The sequence below is a fragment of the Panthera pardus genome, unplaced genomic scaffold (assembly GCF_024362965.1).
Source record: "Panthera pardus isolate Hobbes unplaced genomic scaffold, ASM2436296v1 HiC_scaffold_16, whole genome shotgun sequence".
NCBI classification, from domain to species: domain Eukaryota; kingdom Metazoa; phylum Chordata; class Mammalia; order Carnivora; family Felidae; genus Panthera; species Panthera pardus.
In genome coordinates this window covers 132749911-132772932 of record NW_026526721.1, presented here as the reverse complement: position 1 = coordinate 132772932, position 23022 = coordinate 132749911, and the positions used below count along the sequence as shown (strand labels likewise).

Sequence of the window (23022 nt, the reverse complement as noted above, 5' to 3'; positions counted from 1 at the left end):
AGAGACAGAGAGAGAGAGAAAGAGAGAGAGAGAGAGACAGAGAGAGGGAGAGAGAATCTAAAGCAGGCTCCACACTCAGTGCAGAGCCTGACTTGGGGCTCAATCCCATGACCCTGGGATTACTTAAGCTGAAATCAAGAGTTGGATGCTCAACTGACCGAGCCACCCAGGCGCCCCTAACCAGTTAATTTTTTGAAAGAAAATGTGTGAAATTTTTTAGAAGTGCTGAGAGCTAATCCACAAATCCATAGAGCCAAAAAACTCCTAAGCAGAAGAAATTTTTAAAACTGCCCCAGTCACATCATTGACACTAAAGAAAAATAGATCTTAACCAGGATTAGATTAATAGCAGATTTCTCAGTAGCAACAGAAATAAGAAGATAATAGAATAGCATGTTCAATATTCTGAGGGGAAAAAAGACCACTATAAACCTAGAATTATATATCCAGTAATCTTTAATGATCAAGAGCAAAATAAGAGTATGTCAGGTGGGAAAAAATCTGAGCACTTATCACGTCACACTCTCATTAAAGGAAATTCCACAGAATTTACCTTAGGCACAAGGAAAAGTATCCAGAAAGAAGAGCTGAGATATGCAAGGAAATGGTAAGCAAAATGTTTTTACAGATGTCGGTGGGTCTAAAAAATATGTCTAATTTATAGAAGGAAAACAAGACAGAACTAAAGTAGTGAATAATAATTGTTTGTAAATATGGAGGAGTTGTACAGAGTTAAAATATCTCAAGGTATTAGTTTTCTACTTTTTTTTTTGTTTTTTTTTTTTTAACGTTTATTTATTTTTGAGACAGAGAGAGACAGAGCATGAACAGGGGAGGGGCAGAGAGAGAGGGAGACACAGAATCCGAAACAGGCTCCAGGCTCTGAGCGGTCAGCACAGAGCCCGACGCGGGGCTCGAACTCACGGGCTATGAGATCGTGACCTGAGCCGAAGTCGGACGCTTAACCGACCGAGCCACCCAGGCGCCCCCTACTTTAAGTTTACATGTTAAAATAGTGGAATCACCATACACCTATGTAAAATATACACAGAGTGTATTTCTCTGAATAAGTAATGTTTTAAAATTTTTCATTGTGAATGTTATCTCCAAGGGCCCTTTTCTTATGACCATCCTGTTAAGCCTTTTTTGGAAACATCCCTCTAGGGTGGTTTTATGTTTGTTTCTGCAAGGCATTCCAGATTCCTTTTCTGAGATCTTTCTGGGGAAGAGGATGGGGTTGAAGAATCAATTTCTAGGTTTTGAGATTCCAATAACATGCAAGTGCTAAAAACTAAACTTCAAATTCTCTGTGAAATGCAGACATAGGGTTTCAAAATTTCACCACAGTTAAATAATTTTTTTCTTTTCACGCAGAAATGGGACAAACTTCTTCATCTGCTTATCTACTGGCGGGGGGGGGGGGGGGAGGTTTATATCTTCCTTAATCTACCCATTTCCTGAGGATGATGTCTTTCAGGGACAATAGCTTTTTGTACTCAGTTCTAGCTCCACCTTGAGCTACTTCAAACCCTTACCTCCTGCCTATATACTTCCAGACCTCAAGTCAGAGACTAACAATATCTTGCACACCCGCCTGCCCTTAGCATATAACTATCCCGGTTTGCCTCAGACCTGGTTTCATGAAGTGTGGGAGGTTTTCAGTACTAAAACCAGGAAAGTCCAGGGCAAACTAGTTGACTGGTCATCTTACACCCCAGCCCTCATAGGACTAGAGAAGAATTAGTTCAAGAAGTCACTGCTTTGGTTTTCAGGTAAGTTTCTGACATCTTGAGATTTCCCTTCATTCCTTATGAGTTCAGCTGAATATTAAAAATAAGGTTAGTTATTATTTTATCCAGTAATGCTAGGTGTTGGTAGTGAAGGTTTTCAGGTTACAGAAGTCCACCACTATTCCAGCTCACAAAGTAACATTTTAATGCTTTTCATCAGTACAAGAGTGAAGTTTGAGGATAAAAGTCATAGCCGGTTATCCCCTAGGAGTAGAGAATGCTAGAGTAGTTTCCAAAGGGGTGTGATCTTCTCCACCAACTGCCCTACGGCTCACCCTTGCTCTAGGCCTGGTTTCTCAGACCTTGAGAATGTTCTAGAATTCTCTAAGCAGGCCTAGTTTCTTCCTGTAAGGCCTACAAAATAAACCCGCCCCCTTACAATTTAAATTCCCTAAAGGAAGAAATGTTTGCCCGTTTCGTTCTATCCTGTATCTGCGGTACCGTGCTATCACCAGTCGATACCATCAACACGTTTCTTGAAATAATAAACGCCCTGAACGCCAACCAACCTGGCCCACCCTATCTGTCCAATCCAACCCCATCTACCTCAAACTTGACAGAAAAGCGCCCATGTTTCTGGACTTTTGGGCGTCTCCTTCCCCGTAGTCTACAGACTTGGTTCTATTTTCTATTTCTGTAGTCATTTAATCGATTTGGGGGGGCGACAAAAGGGATAACCGGGAACGGGTTAATCCCGGGCGTTCGGGCGCCATTTTGAAACTAGAGCGTAGATGCATTAAATTTTTTTTTTTTAATTTTCATATACATTTAAGGATGCACGCTTATTTCAAGTGTGCTTCAAAGGCATTTTCGGGGTGACGTGTGGGTCCAGGGGAAAGGGGGTCTGTCAGCCCACAAGTCTCAGGTCGGCGCCTCCCTGGCTACGGAGTGCCGGCCCGCGCGCACCCCCTCCATACCCCCGATGGGGGAGCCGGTGCCCCCCTAAGCGCCCCCCGCAGGGGGCGGGGGGCTGTCACCCATTGGCTGAGGCGGCTACCACGAGCTCCAGTACCCGGCGCAGGAGCCACCTCTGGGAGCCCCGCAGGCCACGCCTCAGTTCGCCTGCGCCCCTCAGCATCGCCACTTGGTTGTTAGGGCTCCTGGATCGCGCCGCTCGCTTTCGATTTTCCTCTAGTCCTCTTTTATCCCTTTGCCCAAGTCGAAGCCGGGCAGCGGCAAGAGCAGAGCGAACGGCAGCCCTAAGAGTGGTGCCAGAAGCCCAGCCTCCGCTCCTCCTCGAGCCCATTCAGCGGGAACAGCTAGCTGCCGCCATCATGGTGAGTTGGGGAGGAGGCCTGAGGGGCGCACGCCCGGGTGGGGACCTCCCGGGTGGCGGAAACTCGGCTTTTCTGGCGCCGCGCAGGAGGGGGGCTGAAATCGGGGTCGCCCCGCTTCCTTGTTCTGGGGCGCCGGCCCGGGTGCACCGCAGATGGCCTGAGAGAGGAGGGCGAGGCGGCCTAGAGGCGTGGGGGAGGGGAGGAATTCCCCGTGGCTGTCGCTGAGGGGAATGGCCCCGGGGCTCGCTGTCCCTCCGGCCGACCACGTGCAGGGCCACGACCTTCACGCCGCCCCGCCTGCCTCCCGCAGGCGCCCGCTAGGCTGTGAGGGCGGCCTGCGGTGTGGACCGCGGGGACTTGGGGGGGGTGGGGGGGGAGGTGAATACCGCGCGGGCCCGCCCCACCCCCACCCCCACCCCCACCCCGCCCTGCGGGCCTCCCTTCCGGCGCTTACCCTGAGGAGAGGAGGGCGCGCGTCTGGTGCGAGATGGCGTCGGTCTGCCGCCCCCGGAAGCCAGCTGGCGCCGGCTCTCCGGGAACTGGGCTGTCGACTCTGAGGGCCGGCGTTTTCCTCGGCAAGTGGTTTCTTTCCGGCCCTCGCACGTGGTGGCGGCGGGCTCTTGGCGGGGGGGGGGGGGGGGGGGGGGGGCGGGGCGCGGGGTGCTCACGTCGGGGGAAACCGGGCGGCCGGCGGGGACACGAGAGCTTCGGTGGCGGCACCTCGTGCCTGGCCTGGCGCCGGGGGCTCCCTCGTGCGGCGGCCTCAGGCGGAAAACTCGCCCGACGCCATCCTTGCCGCACGAGGCCGGGCTTGCCTGTGCTCCTGCGGGACCGCAGACCCGAGAGGCCCGAGTTCTGTGCTCGGGAAACGCTTTCTCTCCCGACATGCAGCAGGAGTTTAAACCAAACGTCCGCACAGTGGTAATACTTGCTCCTGGCGGGGGACGTTTCGGTGAGTTTTGGTAAATGCTTGGCGGTGACCCACCACGAGGTGCAACTCTGAAACTTTGGACCCATACCCTTAAGTCACAGACGTGTTCTAGGCGCTGTGGATTGGCAGTGTAATCTTTCGTATTCTCCATTTTTAGAAGTCAACGGAGGACATTTATATACAGTGTATATTACTACCTATAAAGGTTAAAATAAACGTCTGCAATTATATGTATTATCCTGTATATAAAAATCTGCAATTATACGTATTATTATTTGTTATGTCGTTATCTAATCACTGAGTTACTCTTCAAAAAGTACAGTATTTTTTTCCTCTCCATTTTTAGAGAAAAGGGGGAATGCTAATAGCGTTTTTCCCCCTGATTATAACAGTAGCATATTAACTCATTTGAAAGTAATCAGTGTAAGAAAACCGGTCTGTCCCAAACCCTTTAACAAAGTTTTGCTATATGTATGCCCTTCCAGATTGTTTTATGCATGTATTGCACGTAGATAGGTTAAGTTTTATTTTATAGAAGTTGTACCATGCTACATAATACTTTTTTATATCTTGCATCCTTCACTTAATATAATGGATATTATTTTTCAGAGATAAATTTAAAGGGATTTCAAGTGGGGTGCCTGGGTGGCTCTGTCGGTTAAGCGTCCGACTTCGGCTCAGGTCATGATCTCGTGGTTTCTGAGTTCGAGCCCCGCTTCAGGCTCTCTGCTGAAACTCAGAGCCTGGAGCCTGCTTCGGATTCTGTGTCTCTCCCTCTCTCTCTGCCCCTCCCCCGCTCATGCTCTGTCTCTCTCTATCAAAAATAAATGTAAAAAAATTTTTTTTAATGATTTCAAGTATGTAATGTTAAGATGTAAGATTATACCATTACTTGTTTTACCAAATTTAAATAATGAATAATAATGAATAATGAATTATAATGAATAATTTTTCTGTATTAAAACAGTACTATAGTAAGTATTTTTGTGCGAACGGTTTGGAATACTTATTTTATTAATTCCTTGAAATTAATTGCCAGGAATGGAAACAACTGAGTGAAAGGGTTATGCCCATTTTATAACAATTTTAAATTACAGTACATCTTTCTGAGTTATTCTTGATGGAGCATGTACCAGTACGTGTTCTGTGTGCAGAATGATCTCCACACTCTTTCCAGTGAGAGGTATTAACACTTTTTAAAGTTGCCAATAATAGGTGGAAAATACATTCTGATGTGCTTTTTTTTTTACTCATTAATGAAGTTGAAGTTTGTCATTAGCTTTCAAAATTTCTTTTTTATAAATTCTTAATCCATCTTTCTATTTGGATGTTTATCTTTTTTAAGGATTTATAAGAACTCCATTAAAATTCTTTGTCATTTATAGTGGTAAGGAGTTGCCTTTATTTTCTAATTTCAGTGGAAATTGCTGTTTCTTTTTAAGCCTGATGTTAGCTTAGAGCTACATCAACAGAGAGTAAGATTTCTGTTTTACTTGGGTTTTAAAAAATTCAGTGATGGATGTATTTTATAAAATGCTTTCCTTTGGTGAATGACAGTAACAGATTTCCTAAGAATGAACCATCTTTGAGTTTTCAATATAAATTGTTCTTAATTGTATGTTTTTTATATACTGCTGGAATTTTGCATCTTTGTGTTGGGGCAGAGGTGGACCATTTTGATTAGGTTTTGTTATTTAGGTGTTAGTTTTGTAAAATGAATTGAGAAATACCCTTTTTTCTTCTTTTTTCTCTGGAATGTTTTTCAATTAAAGTATCTGAATCTTTCTCATACACACTGTCTTCTGTGTACAATTGTTTCTGTCTTGGTGCCCTCTACACACCCACCTACACACACACAAATTATCTGTTTCTTCACAATTTGAAAAAAACTCACAGTGAAACCGAGCTAGGAATCAAGTATTTTTTCTTAAGATTGACATTTTTCTAGAAAGTTGGCCATTTCATCAAGATTCTGTTATAATCTGTGGTTATACCACCTTTTTTCAACACAAATGTATATTTTTGCTTTCTTGCCTTTTTCTCTCTTGGTTTTCTCAGGATTGTTTGTCTATTATTTGGATTGTTTCTTTCTAAGAGTCCAGTCTTGGATTTACTTACAAGGTTTTATTCTGATTTTCATTTCCTATTTCCTATTATGCTTTTTTTTTTTTTATTAGTGTCTTCTGTGGATATAACTCTAGTGACTACAAATTATAGATTGTTTTTGTGGTCAATTACAGATTGCAGTTGCCTTGCATGTAGCTATAAAAGTTGAATGAAATAATGTTAACGAGCTGATATCCCAGGAGCTTTAGTAATGATAAGGTTTTTTTCAGCTTTTAGGTATTTTTGTCATTTCATTATCCAAGTACACCAGGGAATGTATTACTGTAAATACCAGTGATGAGAATTCTGTATATGAAGGCCTCCCAAGTTTCCTGCTACTTAATATCCTAGCATTACTTTTCTCAAAACCCGCCAACTCACCTGAAGATATAATTAAGAAAAATAATTACTCCCTATATTTAATTTATATGAAATTTATTTCTGTATGCTATTGATGGTTAATATTAATACTTTAATAATACCAAACTTTTTGCTTTAGCCTAAGCATTTATTTGTGGAGTATTTTTAGCAGTAGTTTAAAAGTATTAAAGGTTGTTTATTGGTTTTGGATGTTGTGTATATAAATTACAATGGTATACAAGTACACACACAGAAGTTTAAAAAAAATCCCTGCTGATGTCTTATTAAAATGGAGTACTTTGCTTACTTTGTTAGCTTTGAGCACCACCTGCTGGTTAAAGATTAAGACATGGTAGTGTCTTAATTTAAGATGTAAAGAAAATGATTTGCTGAATATAATGTTTAATATCTCAACTAACGAGACCGTGAATTTGAATAACTCAATCCCAAACCAAATTTCCTATAACATACAATGGCCTTTTTTCCCAAATTGTTGCCTAATGTCTCAAGTATCCATTTTACTTTTGTTAAATAGAATATGAGAATTAGAAATTTCACCTTCAGTTCTGGAGATGCTATCATCGGTTTCTCAACTGCGACCCTGTTCACATTTTGGAACAGATAGTTTTTTGTTGTAGGAAGCTGTTTTTTGCATTATAGGATATGTACTGTATCCTTGGCCTCTGCTACCAGATACAAGGAGTACCCTTCAGTTGTGACAACCAGAAATGCCCCTGCATCACAAAATCTCCCCTGGTTGAGAATCAGTACATTCTCATAACCCCTTATAATGTGGTACAGTTTTCTGGCCTGACCTTACACCTTCAAATTAAAACATAAATCCGTGGTCATTCACAGCAGATAATACTAGTTTGTCAAATAGAAAGGTATCCAAAGTTCATCCACAAATGAAGGGGAAATTGAGAAGGAGAAAAGAAAGTCTGTTAGAATTTCAGAGCCACTTTTGGATTTGTCTTGAACTTATGAAATAACTAACTGAAAGGGATTGGTAAGTTATTTATAGTGAAGAGAAATCTAGTCAAGTTTTAATAGTTAAAGATACGTGGAGTATGTAGTATAGTCAGTCCCATGTAGGAAAAAAAACTAACATTAGAAAACAAAAAAATGGGAAAACTTCAGAAGGTTTTTACTCTATTTCATTATTATGAAATATTAGTATACTATAGTTAAGAGGAAAGAATTAGGAAGCACCCAAATAGAAACACGAAATAGCAAGTACAGTTGACTCTTGAACAATGCAGGAGTTAGGGACACCAACCCACCGTTCCTCCACGTATTTACAGTACTATACTGTATTTCTTTGAAAAATATTTGTGAATGAGTGGACCTGGACAGTTCAAATCCATGTTCAAGAATCAGTTGTATATGTACAAATTAATAGAAACTAAAACACGTTTGGTGATTTGAGTTTTGATTTCATCTCTAATCAGTATAGAAGTTTATAGAATCTTAAATTTACTAGTAACTTCTAGCATCTAAAAAAATAGGAATTATACCTACTTTATTATTGTCACTGATTTCTATAGAAATTACTGTGCTTGCTTTTTAAAAATATATGTATCAGTTGGTTTATTTTGTCCCTGTTTTTCTCCATAAGCAGAGATGTAATGGGTTTATTTCTCTTGCAGCCTTTTGTACTTCCCTCTTAATCAATAGCTACTTCTTTTTTTTTTAATTTTTTTAATGTTTATTCATTTTGGGGAGGGGGAAGGGCAGAGAGAGAGGGAGACATAGAATTCAAGCAGGCTCCAGGCTCCACGCTGTCAGCACAGAGCCTGAAGTGGGGCTCAGGCTCATGAACTTTGAGATCATGACCTGAGCCAGAGTCAGACACTTAACGAACAGAGCCACCCAGACACCCCTCAATAGGTACTTCATAAATGCATTTCAAATATATGGATGTGCCAATAATTGGTTCTTTGAAGTTCCAATTAAAATTGGTTGTTAATTAATAAAGTATGTACAAAATAAATAAGTAAATGGTAAAACCAAGAAAGAAGCTTTTTAAACTATTGAAAATAACTGCAGATAATAGAACACTAACTTATATTGGTGTACCACATTATACTTTACAAAATGAATTTGCAGATGTTATCTCACTTTATTCTCAAAGCAATTTTCCAGATATAAATAGCTACCAAATAAGGGGTTATAACCTAGTAAAGGACATGAACCCAGATCTCCTGACTAAATCACTTTTGTTTCACTATGTTAGACTGCTTTTCCGACATATATATTACCAGTAAATTTTGCTTCAGAAAAATTTACATTAATCTTATGTGGAAAAACTAAAGATAGAGTTCTGACCAGAATCCAGAAAAATGAGTTTCATGTGTGGGTCTCTTAATTTGAAAATAAAGATAGTATCATTTATATCTATCAGCCCACTGTGAAAATTAGAATTATCAGTGGGGACTGATTTGGTGTTAGTGAAGAGGAAAAATGTTATTTCAAAAGATGCTTTGAACACCCTAACACTAAGGGAAAGGATTGTAAGCCCTTTTTTTAGCAGGAGGTATTATGATATGTGAACAAATAATCTTTTCATGATCCATTTCCAAAGTAAATGCATACTAACACAAAGAGTATTTAATTACAAAATGCATGTTAATTTTGGTGACTAGAAAGAGGAGGCAAAAGAAATTTGTTTACAGCTTTGTGGTAGGGGTGTCTGGGTGGCTCAGTGGGTTGAGTGTCTGGCTCTTGATCTTGGCTCAGGTCATGATCTCAGGGTTGTGGGATCAAGCCCCATGTCAGGTTCTGTGCTGAGCATGGAACCAACTTAAGGTTCTCTCTCCCTCCCTCTACCCCTGTCCTCTGCTTGTGCCATGGGTATGTGCTCATTGTCTCTTGCACTCTCTTTAAAATAAAAAATAAGTGAAAACAAAGCTTTGATGTATGTTTTTGATGCAGATTTTTAAAAATTACCTTTTTTTAAAGATTTACCATGCTTTTTAATAAGGTACTCAGTAAAGTGAAAATTTGCTTACCTGGCATACAATAGAATGAGTTTAATAACTGTTTTTACAAATCTCAACTTTCCAGTTCACAAACTCAGTATAAAGTCAGTATTCTACTTTAGTGTAAAAGATGATGATAAGCAACACTGGGTTTAAGAATGTACTGTACCCTTTTGTTAAAATTTCATACTGATCTACTCTGATTACCTTAAATCTTAAACCTGAACTAAGCTGTATTACTGGTCAATTTACTATGAAAGTAATTCATATGAAAATACTCTGTATTTTAAATACAAAGATTGTGTTTCACATCCTGGTTTAGTGATGATATCTGCTTTCCAAATTACAGTCTGCTGCAAATCCTGAGACTCCAAACTCTACCATCTCCAGAGAGGCCAGCACTCAGTCCTCATCAGCTACAACCAGCCAAGGCTATGTTTTACCAGAAGGCAAAATCATGCCAAACACCGTTTTTGTTGGTGGAATTGATGTTAGGGTATTGTATTCCTATTTCATTTATTTAAGAAAATATTTAGTGAATACTGGGGTTTGGGTCGTGATGCAAACATAAGGTTTTTTTGTACTTCATGCAGGTTTGGAATTGGGTTCATGTTTAACCTATAGAGACTAAAAGTATCTTTGACAAAGAGCTACAGGTGGTTTGGGGATCCTTAGGAGAGATACCTCCACATTTTCAAATCTTTTTTATAGTATAATTGAAATTTTTGAATGCTGAATTTTTACTCTTGAAGTCAAATTCTTCTCCATAGATGGATGAAACCGAAATTAGAAGTTTCTTTGCTAGATACGGTTCAGTAAAAGAAGTGAAGATAATCACGGATCGAACTGGTGTGTCCAAAGGGTGAGTAAAACATAATGTTCAGTATAAAGTATAAAAAATATGTGAGCTATAGTCTCTATATAGAGTAGCATAGAAGAATTCAAAACGCGTGTTCTTATACTTGTATAAATTTTTTGCTTTGTTTCTTACATATAAAAGATAAGTTTGCTGCCAACTCTTCTATGTAGTCATTTTGATAGCGTTTGTATGTAAATATTTCCTACCTTCATTTATTTTACGTAAGTGGATTAATCAGTTCTATCAGAGCTGTTTTTTTCATGTATCTTATGGTATCTTAAGTTTTAACCATCTTGCAATAGGTAGTAAGTTAAATTCACGTTCATAGATGTGAATTTTCTGTTAATGAATGATGACCCACACTATGTTAACCTTCACGCATTTCTTCCCCCTAGATCAGGGGAAAAAGACAAAAGGTCGTATTTATAGATGACTGATCATGTACATCTAAAACTTTATTTCAGTATATTCTTTATCCTTCATCAGTATAATTTCAGTCAGTTACTTCATAGACTACTAGAAGTTTTAGACCATATACTGTTCTGGTGGTGATTTTTACACTTCATTTATCTTTCTTTGTAGCTATGGATTTGTTTCATTTTATAATGATGTGGATGTGCAGAAGATAGTAGAAGTAAGTAATCTTATGGAAAAATCTCAGTTTATGGATGCAGTGTTTAGTGTTGAGTCCTGAATATATAGCCTTGTATGAAATATAGAAATAAACTTCCTGTCTGAAATCTAAACCTAGAGTAATCTTACATAACTAGTCAGAACCTGTTCATTTGTAACTGGACATCTAGCTTCATGAGCTAGACACAGGAAAGGTTAGAGACAGAGTATAAAGGTTTTTGATCAAATTCCAAGACTTCTCTCAACACTTGGGTAGTGAGGGTAAGGTCGCTTCGTGCTGATAAATTTTGATTTGGTATGTTCTTACCAGTGATGATCTCTGATGGTAGAAATCTTAGAAGATTTGGGGTATTTACCGAAGCCTTAGAAGTCTTTGAAATTGATTTTAGCTTTATTATGGTTTTATTTTCAGTCACAGATAAATTTCCATGGTAAAAAGCTGAAACTGGGACCTGCAATCAGGAAACAAAATTTATGTGAGTAAGGAGAAGAATTGTTCTTATTAACATATGTAGCTTTTCAGGAAACTAAAAGTAGTCTTTGTTTTCGTGTTATTCTTTAAAAAGGTGCTTATCATGTGCAGCCGCGTCCTTTGGTTTTTAATCCTCCTCCTCCACCGCAGTTTCAGAGTGTCTGGAGTAATCCAAACACTGAAACTTACATGCAGCCTCCAACCATGATGAATCCTATAACTCAGTATGTTCAGGTAAAAATTACTTAACATTCCTTTTTCTTTTTTTTAAATAGTATTGCAGATCTTATAGATGGGGGCACCTTAAAAGTAAGCCAGTCTCACTTTTTACCCTCAAATCAGATGCATATTTTCCATAATAAGTGGTAATACTGTCTCTGAGTGATGAGAAGAAAATCTATTACTTTTGTTAGAAATCTGTTGTTCTTAGTATTGTTTCTAACACCAAGCTAAAATATGCTTTTATATAGTTTGTAAGTCTTTAAGAACTGACCTCTGTAGCCATGAAGAATATATATATCTCATTCATTTCCCCTCCCCCCATAGGATAACTCCTAAAATATTTGAAGGCAGCTTTCCTCATGTGTTTGCCTGATTTATCCTTCTTTAAGTTTGGCAGTTCTATTTATTCATTATTTTCAGTGATTTTCAGATGTCTTCTATAGATTACTGACTTCTGGATGTATTCTGGTTCTAGGATGGATAGGTTTCTGATGAGTTAACTGTATTTGTAAATTCTGTGAGTTTTCTGACATACAATTTGTTTGGATACTTGAATATTTGAAATGGGATTTGAAATATTTACTATCTCCTATTGATGATGAATAACATTGATTTTCTTCATTTTATTTACTTCAGTTTAAAAGACATTTTATTTTCAAGAAAAGAAAAATGGTAGAGAAGTGTTTCTGTAGTGTCTTTCATTTGTTTACATTTTCCATCTACCCTAAACACAGGGTGTACCTTTTGTTATTTTTCTTGCTCTAAACATGGTTAGAAGAAAAGCCCTACTTGTTCCTAACATTTGCTGTGAGCTATTTACTTAACTTGGGTGTATTCATATATGATATTACATAGATGCTTTTAATAAATATTTATTGAAAGATGAAAGGCATTCTACTGTTCATTTCAGTTTTGGGGTTATATACTGCCCTTAACTTGTAGAAATGAAATACAGAAAGAGCCATAAAGTGTGTAGGAGGACTACACATTACTCTATGATATTGTCAAGGAATACACAACTGGTTAAAAATATTTTTACAAAGAAATAACAGATGTATTAATATAAGTTTAATATGGAAATCTATCTTAATTAGAGCCTTATCACCAGTATAAGGAAGAACTTCTCAGTAGGGATAAATACACAAATAAGATGAACGAAAATGGGCAAAATCAGTCTCTTCCCTCATTCATTCCTTCTCCTCTCCCAAAAGACTAACATTTGACAGAGAATTTTTCTTAATGTAGCCAATCACTCCAATAGAATTCTGAATAGAATAGAAATATGATTTATATTCATATTTTTGTTGTATTGGAAGTTTTACTTCATTATTTTCAAGAATTTTCCATGTTAATCCATTCTTTCTGTAAACTTTATTTGCAGGCGTATCCTCCTTATCCTAGTTCACCAGTTCAGGTTATCACTGGATATCAGCTGCCTGTATATAATTATCAGGTAATTTAAAAGGGAACAAAATGATTTACTTTGAAATATTATTCAGGCATTTATATGAATTTCTCCAATAGTTTGTCATTTAAACTAGTGGAACATGCTTAAGATAAGAAAGTTAGAATTTGTCTAGAATTAGGACCTTTAATTATTTAGAAATAAGGGAAAAAGATTTGACAGGAATATACTTAGCATAAAGATTTCTTACACTGTTTTATAAGATTTTGTGTCCTCTTCTGTATTTCAGCATGTTTTCTTCCATTTTTGCTAGCAAATAGCTGAACCATCCAAACTAACTTTTATAAGCTTTTTTAGGGGGATAGATGAAATAAAATAACTCAGGTTTTAGAGCATTGAATTCCAATTATATTTGGTAGTGTTTATTTTAGCTGACTACTACAAAGTAGTAGTTCTCTGAATTTCTGAGCATAGATATGACCATATCTATGGACCATGACCATTAGCTATGGGAATAAATCCAGAGAACTACTATCTTTGAGTTTTTCTGAAAGCTAACACCAGAAAATTGAGAAAAATTAGGGTTTATGTATAAAGTAACAGTAATTCTCTCAGGTATTAGAAACCTAAAGTATTTCATTCTTCCATTCTGTTTCTTTTACTGCAAGTTCAAGGAACCAGCATGACAAATACCTCAACATTGTCTATCTTTCATGTTTGTGAAAATGTGTAAGAATGGTTAACTAATTGTTACTTCCTTTTGTTTTGTTTGTTTTTTTAAGATGCCACCACAGTGGCCTGCTGGGGAACAAAGGAGTTATGTTATACCCCCGGTAAGGAGAATTACTCTCTTTTCTTTATTTAAAACGTATACTCCCTTTTCTTTATTTAAAATATTTTCTTGTTTTAACTTTTAACTATCATATTTTTCTTGACTTTCTGTCATTTCATATATGCCTAAAAATATTTTTAAATTTCCTTTCACATTATGTGCTATGTTTTATTAATGTCAGCCCCAATATATTCTTCCATGGGAGAAACCGCTTTTCATTTCTCATGTGGTTTTTGTGTGCTTTCAGGCAATGGCTGCTCTGCATACAATAGGTGCTAAATTATATATAATCCAAGGAAGGTAGTGTTAATACCTGTGTTAATTCTAATCCAGTGAATTTAGAATTTGTATTGAATCTATCTAGTTTTCTCTCCATAAAAAAAATCTGCTGAAGAGAAGCAAATGTTTTGCTGTTAATACTGTTAGATGTTATATATAAGAACACAGAAGAGGGTGTTAGCTTTAAAACACTTTAGTGTTTGTTACTTTGTATCCTTCATCAAGTTTGGATCTTTGAATGATATGACATTAATTCAAATTCTCAGGCACTGGGAAATTCTCATTCTGTAACTAGATGTTGGAGGTTTTTGTTTTTTGTTTTTTTTTTTTAATTTTTTAACATGTTTGTTTATTTTTGAAAGAGCATGAGAAGGGGAGGGGTAGAGAGAGGGAGACACAGAATCCAAAGCAGGCTATAGGCTCTGAGCTGTCAGCACGGAGCCTGTCGTGGGGCTTGAACCCACAGACCACGAGATCATAACCTGAGCCAAAGTCAACACTTTACCAGCTGAGCCACTCAGGCATCCTTGGAGCTTCTTTTTCTTAGAGCTCTTCTAATCTGATTATGTTGAAGTTTAGAAGACTTTTCAAAATAAAAGACTGCCTTATTGCAATTCAGCTATTCAGTTCAAAATAAAGTTTCTGAAATAACATAATTCAGCTTCAACACAACCCACATTTAAATGCTCAATATCCGCTAATTTTGAAGAATGGATTGTTCAGAAATGTATCTAATGTACATCTCTTTAATTATACTTTTATAATGTAGACTTATACCGCTGTTAACTACCACTGTAATGAAGTTGATCCAGGAGCTGAAGTTTTGCAAAGTGAATGTTCAGTTCATGAAGCTACTCCATCCTCTGGAAATGGCCCACAAAAGGCAAACATCTAATTTTATATTTTGTTTATATTTTCATAATTATTTTTTGAAGTTTTTATAATGGCCCTTAGAGATGCAAGTATCTTTTTTCAAATTTAAATATGGAAGCCAAAAATAACAGCTTAAATAATTGACTAATAATTTGGCATTTTATGTGAAAGTTCATGAAACTTGAGGCACCCCCAAACTTTCAGAGTTTACATATAGTTTCTGATTCAGTAGTCCTTTTCTCTCTTGTATTTTCATTGTTTTTTAAGACATACTTTAACACGTACAAACATACTTTGGTGGAATGTAGTAGACAGCTTCCTCAAGAATCCTCTCTTCAAAAGAGATTAATATGAATTTTACCTCTTTTTTTTAACCAGTGTAAACATTTACTTAGCTGAATAGTAATATACAAATATTTATGGCATTCTTTTCATAACATTATATATGGCAGCAGCTCTCAAGAGTGGTAGAGTCACTAGTAATAATCGAAATGCCAAAATAGGTACAGTTTCTTCTTTTTTTATCGTTGGAACGAATTCATATAACAGTGCTCTCACTCTTGAATTGTCCTGTTTTTGTTGAATGGGTGGGAATGTGGAAGTAGTTGATGTGATGGGAATGTGCATAATAACATTGAAGGATTCCCGTTGGAGTCTGTGTGCACATTCCTATCACATCAGCTACTTTGTCCATGTGTTTCTTAGTGGAAATTAAAAATAATTGAGAACTACTGAACTGCAGAGTAAAAAAATTCCTTGATTTGATTCATGATTAGAATTTGAAAAAATATTAAAATAGTTATAATTATCAGGTTTTATCCTAGATATATTTTCTTCAAATGCTGAAGTTTACTGTTTCTTATCTTAACAGGGAAAATTAAAGAACCTTAAGGAAATATTTGAGGGTTTTACTAAATTGAGCTTTATAACCAGTACTCTTATCACTAAGATTCTAAAATATTTTTAAAATTTGATAGAAAAGTTACATATTAAGTGATATGTAATGAATTACATGAAAATGTAATGTGTAACACATTTAATATGTAGTATGGATTACATAAGAATTCTTTAGAAGTACATGTATTCAACTTTCTTTGAAATACCTGTTAAAGTAAGTAAAAGGAATAGTCCTTAGATTGTTGGAAAAACTTCTTTTTTTATTTCAGAAATCTGTGGACAGAAGCATACAGACTGTGGTATCTTGTCTGTTTAATCCAGAGAACAGACTGAGAAACTCTCTTGTTACTCAAGATGACTACTTCAAGGTATAAAAGGAATAGTATTATACAGGATAAAAAGCATATTTGTCAGATATGAAGTATCTTTGTTTCTGTAGAATATATATTTTGAGATTGCATAGAGCGTTTATTTAATTGAACTCTTGGAATTTGATGTTAGTAACTCAGAAAACCTCTCTGAGTGAATTTTACCTGGCCATTACGCTGCTCAAACCTTGATATAGTGTAGTTTGTCCTTACAGAAGAAATCTTTAGCAGAAGCTTGTAATTGAAAAGGTTTGTGAAAGAAGGGAGTTGAAAGAGAATATTGGCTTGACCAAATGGAAAAAGAGGAAATGTTAGGTACACAAAGCAGAATATAACTCAGATATCATGCGGGTTCAGTTTCATACTGCTGCAATAGGGCGAATATGCAATAAAGTGAGTCAAATTAATGTTTTTTTCTAGTACATATAAAAGTTTTCTTTATACTATACTGTAGTCTATTAAGTGTCCAATAGTATTATATCTAAAAAAAAATGGTATACGTATCTAAATTAAAACATGCTTTATTGCTGGGGCGCCTGGGTGCTCAGTCCATTAAGTGTCTGCCTCCTCACAATACATGAGATCGAGCCCCACATTGGGTGCTGGGCTCAGTGGACCCTGCTTGAGATTCTCTCTCGTCTCTCCCTCTGCCCTTCCCCTGCTCACACTGTCTCTCAAAATAAACATTTTAAAAATACATCTATACTCTATTGCTAAAAAATGTTCATCATCATCTAAGCTTTCAGCAGCTCAGAATCACTGATCACAGATTACCATAACAAATATAATAGTAGTAATTGTGCAGTACTAGAATTATCAAAACGTAACACAGGGACACAAAGCGAGCAATTGCTGTGGGAAAAATGGTGCCAATAGACTCTTTCAATGCAGGGTTGCCACAAACCTTTAATTTGCAAAAAATGACACATGAGATTGGAGTAAAATGAGGTGTGGCTGTGTGTGGATATTAGACAAAAGAGAAGAAAAGTGGGGCATCTGGGTGGCTTAGCTGAGCATCCAACTCTTGATTTTGGCTCAGGTCATGATCTCACATTTCCTGAGTTCAAGCCCCACATCAGGTGGTGTGAGGCTTGCTTAGGATTCTGTCTCCCTCTCTCTGTCCATCTCCATCTTGTATGTTGTATGAGCACGCATGTGTGTGTTCTCTCTCTCTCTCTCTCTCAAAATAAATAAACTTTAAAAAATATTTTTTGAAAGAGAAGAAGTTGATCGTTCAAATTACATACCTGAACAATGTGGGGGGAGAAGAGATAAAGTGAAGCAGTGAAAAGAGCTGAGTAGAAAGAAATGGAAGTTGATTAAGAGTTGATGACATGGAAGAGAATGTGAGTGTTTGAATTTAAGAAAGTTCTGGTTTCTAATCCTGGTTATGTCACATTAGATAGATCACTTGATAATCTTTAACTAAGGTTCCAGATTTTACAAGTTTAAAATGAGAAGACACAGGACTAAAGGTCTTTTAAGATCCCTTAGGTCTGAGTCTGTGAATATGGAAAGGAACCAACTACTCACTCTAATGAGGGAGGAATATTGTGCTTATTAAAAGGGAAGGTTTTTTGTGTTTTTTTTAACAACAGATTTATTGAGATATAATCCACATACTATACAGTAAACCCTTATAAAACACACAATTCCATTTTTTAGTGTATTTGCAGAGTTGTGCCATCATGACCACAATCATTTTTAGGATATTTTAACCAGCCCAAAAATAAACCCTTTCACCATTTGCAGTTACTCTTTATCCCCCCCCAACTCCTCTATCCCTAGGGAACCACTAGCCTACTTTTTTTTTTCAAAGTATTTTCCTGTTCTGGACATTTCATATAAATAGAATAGTACAATATGTGGCCTTTTATGACTGACTTTTTTCACGTAGCATAATGGTTTTAAGGTTCATCAATGTTACAGTGTGTATGAGTGGTTCATTTCTTTTTATTTATGGATATACCACTCTGTTTATTCATCACTTGATAGACATTTGGGTTGTTTCCGCTTTCTGGCTGTGATGAGTAATGCTATGAACATTCATGGACAAGTTACTGTGTGGACATAGACTTTTATCTTTCTTGGGTATACACCTGGGAATATAATTGCTATGTTGTGTAACTATGTTTAACCTTTCAAGGAATTGTGAGAATTTTTCCAAAATGACTACACCATTTTACATTCAAAGGGAAAATTTTAACCATTGCTTTGTGTCTTAAAACAGGGAAAGGAGAATAGCTTTTTTTTTTTTTTTTTTTTTTAATCTATGAATGGATGTAGGATGAAGCTTCCAACCTTTTTAATGGGGATATACTAAGGACTTTGTATAATGCACAAGAGTAGAGCCATAGTAGGATTAAGTTCTTAACATATCTTCTCAACAGGAAGTAAACATGTTCATTTAAAGTTGACATTCGTTTTCTTATTATTTCATTCTACATAGTATAATTTAAAAGGAAAGAACTAGGATTGTTTTAACAGCCTACCTTGCCCAAAGTTCTGAAAGTTAAATAGGTAGTACTTATAAATGATTTGTTTACAAGGCAGAAAGTAGTCTTTAAACTTGGCGTTAACTAAAAACCCTACTTTGAACTTTCCGGTTTTCTGTTCCTCTGGGCTAGGAGTCAGAAGTTGGTAGTCTGAAGTCTGGTATCTAGACCTATTTTGATTAGCTAAATATTGCTGTTTTAGTTGAATTTGAATGCATTGAGGCAGGGTATATACTGTTTCTATCTTGTCTTTATAATCTTTCATGTCCTACCTGACCTCTGAAGATACTTGAATTTATGACCACTTTTCTGGGCTTAAAACTAAACAGGATATTAGCCTGTCATATAAAAGAGTATATTAAAGGTTACATAATTTCCAGAAGTTACTCTTCTTTATATGCCAACTGATTTTTAATCTCTAGGAAAAGGGCACACAGTTAAGCTCTTATAGAAAAGAAAATAGCTCCATTCCTTTTTGTAAGGCTTTACTCCACCCCACCCCCCCCCCCCCCCCCACCAAGAGAGGGCACTGAGTGAGAGGCAGAGAGAGAAATGGGTCTCACCTAAAGTGGGGCTTGAATTCACAAACTGTAAGATCATGACCTGAGCCAAAGTCCAATGCTTAACTAAGCCAACCAAGCACCCCAGCCTCACTTCCTTCTGTCTGCACATCTGCAGGCAACATAAAGTGAGAGGAAAATTTTGCATGTATTTTTCTTTGTCTCTTCATTTCCTAAAGAGTGATATATCTTCATCACAGTTTAAGGATATACCTTTAAATATGCCAAAACTTTTAGCTTTTAACCTAAAAGTATAAAATTTTAGTTTGAATTGTAGTATTCTCAAGCTGTGATTTCTACCAGATGCACTTCTTTTAGTAAAAACAGTACTTCTAAAAATTAAATATGCTTTATGCCAGCTGTCTTTGGGGCATCACTGCCAAATCATTAATTAATAATCTTTGTAAAATGGTATTGACTCCAAGTCTTCTGTTTCTGTTTCCTGAGATTTCTTTTTAAATTAGTGAATAAAACCACTCACTGGTACATTTGTTACACTTGTTACATTTGTTCAGGAATGCTTCCCCAAATGGACTACTTTTCTCTTAACAGTTTTTAAACCCAAAATGAATGCTTAACTATTTTGCAACTATCTTAGGTCATAGCGATAATACGAAAGTTTTCAGTGAAGTAATAAAAAGGACTTACTTCTGTCTTTTCTAGGATAAAAGAGTACATCACTTTAGAAGAAGTCGGGCAGTGCTTAAATCTGTTTGATCCCTTCTGCTAACTTTCTAGTCTCATGGGAAGTTGCTGATTTTGAATATTAAGAAGAGACTGAAAGTTTTTCACTATTCTAGAAATTTAATTCTGAATTTTGATAAATCACACTGAGACTTTCTTATACAAGTTGTGTTAGATTGCCTAGCTTTATTTGACATTCAGATTGTTCTTCATTAGATGTTTAGAAACTGGTTCTGTGTTCAATATATAGTTGAAGTAAAAAATAATTGAGACTGAAAGGAATAACTTTAAGATTTATCTGTAAGGATATTTTTTATTGAAATTGATATTTTAAGAGCTTAAAGCAGTTGCTGATTTTCAGGAAATTGTTTTATAAAACCTATTCTGAAAGGTCAGAATTTTGATAGTTTGAATACAAGCATTTCACTTCTCCAACAACTACCTGCAAACAGTACAACATTTACAATATTGTTCTTTACGCTTATGATTTCTCTCAAAATTTACCACAAAAGCAGAGTGTTTAAAACTGCATTTTTAATCAGTGGAACTCAATATATAGTTAGCTTTATTGAAGTCTTCTTTGTCCAAACCCAGTAAAAAAGATTCTAAACAAACAGTCCAATCAGTGGGTCTTGTGTTTATTAGTTCAAAATATTTTACCTGTATCTAGAATCCACACATAGATACCCTATTTGATTGGGATGGTAATTAGGATAACTAAAATTCTGGGCCAGATTTTTTTAAAGAATCCAAGACAAACTAAACTTTACTAGGTATATAAACTTCTCAGTGAGTTACCATTCTCCTTTTTTCTTTTCTTTTTTTTTTCCCATTGAAATGCTACACTCAGTAGCTGTATTTTAAATTGTGCAAAATACTGATGTTAAAGAATGCTGAAACTTTTTTTTATGTCACTTAAAGGTTAATCAGAGTATCTGAAAGGAATTGTTTTTATAAAAACATTAAAATATTAGTTATTTGTTGAAGAGCAAATACATTTTTATTTTTGCTTGTTAGCCTAGTATATTTCCTTTTTTAAAAGTAAAATATGCTTAGAAGAGTCCAAGTAATTTTGATGTTTAAATACCACTAAAGTTGTAAGCATATCTCGAGAATATACTAGAGTCAGAGTTAACAGTCCATTTCTAGATTAGCTAGTCTCCTTGTTAGATGCTGTGTATTTTGGCCCCTAGAGCCCCTTTCGTGTCCCCACAGTCTTGATTTTCCAGTTTGTAGCACCATTCTTCCAGGAGTTTTGCTCCTAGAACAGGTGGTGTAAAGAAGAGAAGTAGCAACAAGAACAGTTTGAGGGCTAAGCCTTAGAAAGGTGGCAGTGGGATAAAATCTTTCTAAAGGAAACATGTATCCGCATCATTTGACCTGCCATGGAAATGAGTTTAAGGTGGCTTCCTGGACTTTCTTTTGTTGGTCCCTTCACTAAAACATAGAGATTCCATTTATCCCTAACTTAAGGCAGCTGCCATGGGCCCTATTATCAGTCCCACGGTTGCTTTATAATTCCTAATAATTTTCACTCTGTATCAAAGGGAAGAATCTTTTAACTTAAGGATCCCAAAGAGGGCTTTCTTATGCCTCAGAATTTGAAAGTGCCCTGAAATTTGTCCTTTAAAAAATTGTTTTGTTTTGTTTTGTTGGTTGTGCTTTAACATTCTTACATGTATCATTCTGTGAATAAATTTCCAGGTTACTCTAAATGATAGCTAAATTCAAAAGAGCCGATTCTAATTATCCCAATCTGACCTTAAGAAAAGTAAGAGAATAAACTTTTTATTTTTCTGCTTTTTTGTTGGACTGAAGTATTTAAAGGAGTAAGATAGAAAAAAGAGACAAAGTCCTGAACCTTTCAAAATAGAAAATTAATTTTAAAACTTAAAAGTATGTTCCTATTACCTATTGTTAATACTGTCTTTGTGTAAATGAATAAATAGAAATAAAGAAACTTTTTTTTCCCAAGTGCATTTTTGACCTACTTATTCCTGTCATATCATCCAAAGAAATGCTGGAGAGTTGGGTGGGTAGTATGTGACAAGGTGTAGATCCTTGAAATTCAGAAGCATAAATACTGTTTAGTTTATTAATCTGGTAGAGTTAGTTTATACAAACAAATTTTGGTACATTGTATTGTACTGCGTTCTCTTAATGAAATTAAGAGATAGGTTTTCATGAGAAAATAATCCCTCTTAGATTGAATGGGAAATGGTTAACAGTTGGTTCCAATGCCATGCATCAACAGAACAGTGCCTAGTGAGAATGCTTGGTAAGTCCTATGTGATTATAGTTTCAGAGCCAAGGTCCCTATCATTTTGGACTCTGTAAATATTTTACTACGTACTTTGCACTTATCCTCAGTGATCCTTTTATTTGGGGATATCGCAGTTGTCAATGATAGAGCTTAAATTTTCATACTGTATTTATTGCATGAGGATGTGTCCAAAAGGTCATTACTCACCACCTCTTCCAGCTCAAACTCCGGTACTCCTAGTTCTATCAGCTGAGGCCAGAAGAGAGGAAATTCTCCCTTTGGAGGTTCCTATGTTGTATTTCTTAATGGACTCATTACCAGAATACTGGGTATTATCAAGGCTGTGTAAGATAAAACAGTGCCTTCTGAATCACTAGAGATGAAGTTTTGATGTTTAAGGTAATCATTTGCTAAAGATTAGTAATTCTTAAATGTACATGTGTGTGTATGTATGGACACATAAATATATATTGGCCATTTTCCAGAATATTTCATTAGCCTTGACTAAACTAAATAACAGTTTGTAACATTTTTGAGACCCTAAAACTAGATTACATATATCTTAAACAATTGTTTTTAACCTGCGTGATATTTTAGGCATATTTGCAAGTTGAGGGTTACTACAAAATTCTCAACACAAAACCAAGTCTTTGAGTTTAAAGAAGAAATTTCATACACTTTTTTTTGTAACATGTTGCAAGTTATGACAAAATCAGGTGATGCCAAAAGCATTGG

General features: G+C 36.5%; 1 protein-coding gene across 1 annotated transcript; it reads left to right on the top strand.

Annotated features, from left to right (window-relative positions):
* Positions 1 to 2821: 2821 nt before the first annotated feature.
* DAZL (deleted in azoospermia like) lies at positions 2822 to 21998 on the top strand. Its single transcript, XM_019435653.2, has 11 exons — positions 2822 to 3067; positions 9795 to 9941; positions 10216 to 10307; positions 10887 to 10938; positions 11350 to 11413; positions 11504 to 11643; positions 13013 to 13084; positions 13819 to 13869; positions 14917 to 15030; positions 16187 to 16285; positions 20004 to 21998. Exons 1-11 carry the CDS (start codon positions 3065 to 3067, stop codon positions 20055 to 20057), a joined length of 888 nt encoding a protein of 295 aa, XP_019291198.1. The 5' UTR covers positions 2822 to 3064; the 3' UTR covers positions 20058 to 21998.
* Positions 21999 to 23022: the final 1024 nt, after the last annotated feature.

Excerpts from the sequence above, each read along its gene's own strand:
- DAZL (XM_019435653.2), top strand. Across the intron at positions 10,308-10,886 it reads CGAACTGGTGTGTCCAAAGG|CTATGGATTTGTTTCATTTT; the intron begins GTGAGTAAAACA and ends CTTTCTTTGTAG. Across the intron at positions 11,644-13,012 it reads CTATAACTCAGTATGTTCAG|GCGTATCCTCCTTATCCTAG; the intron begins GTAAAAATTACT and ends CTTTATTTGCAG.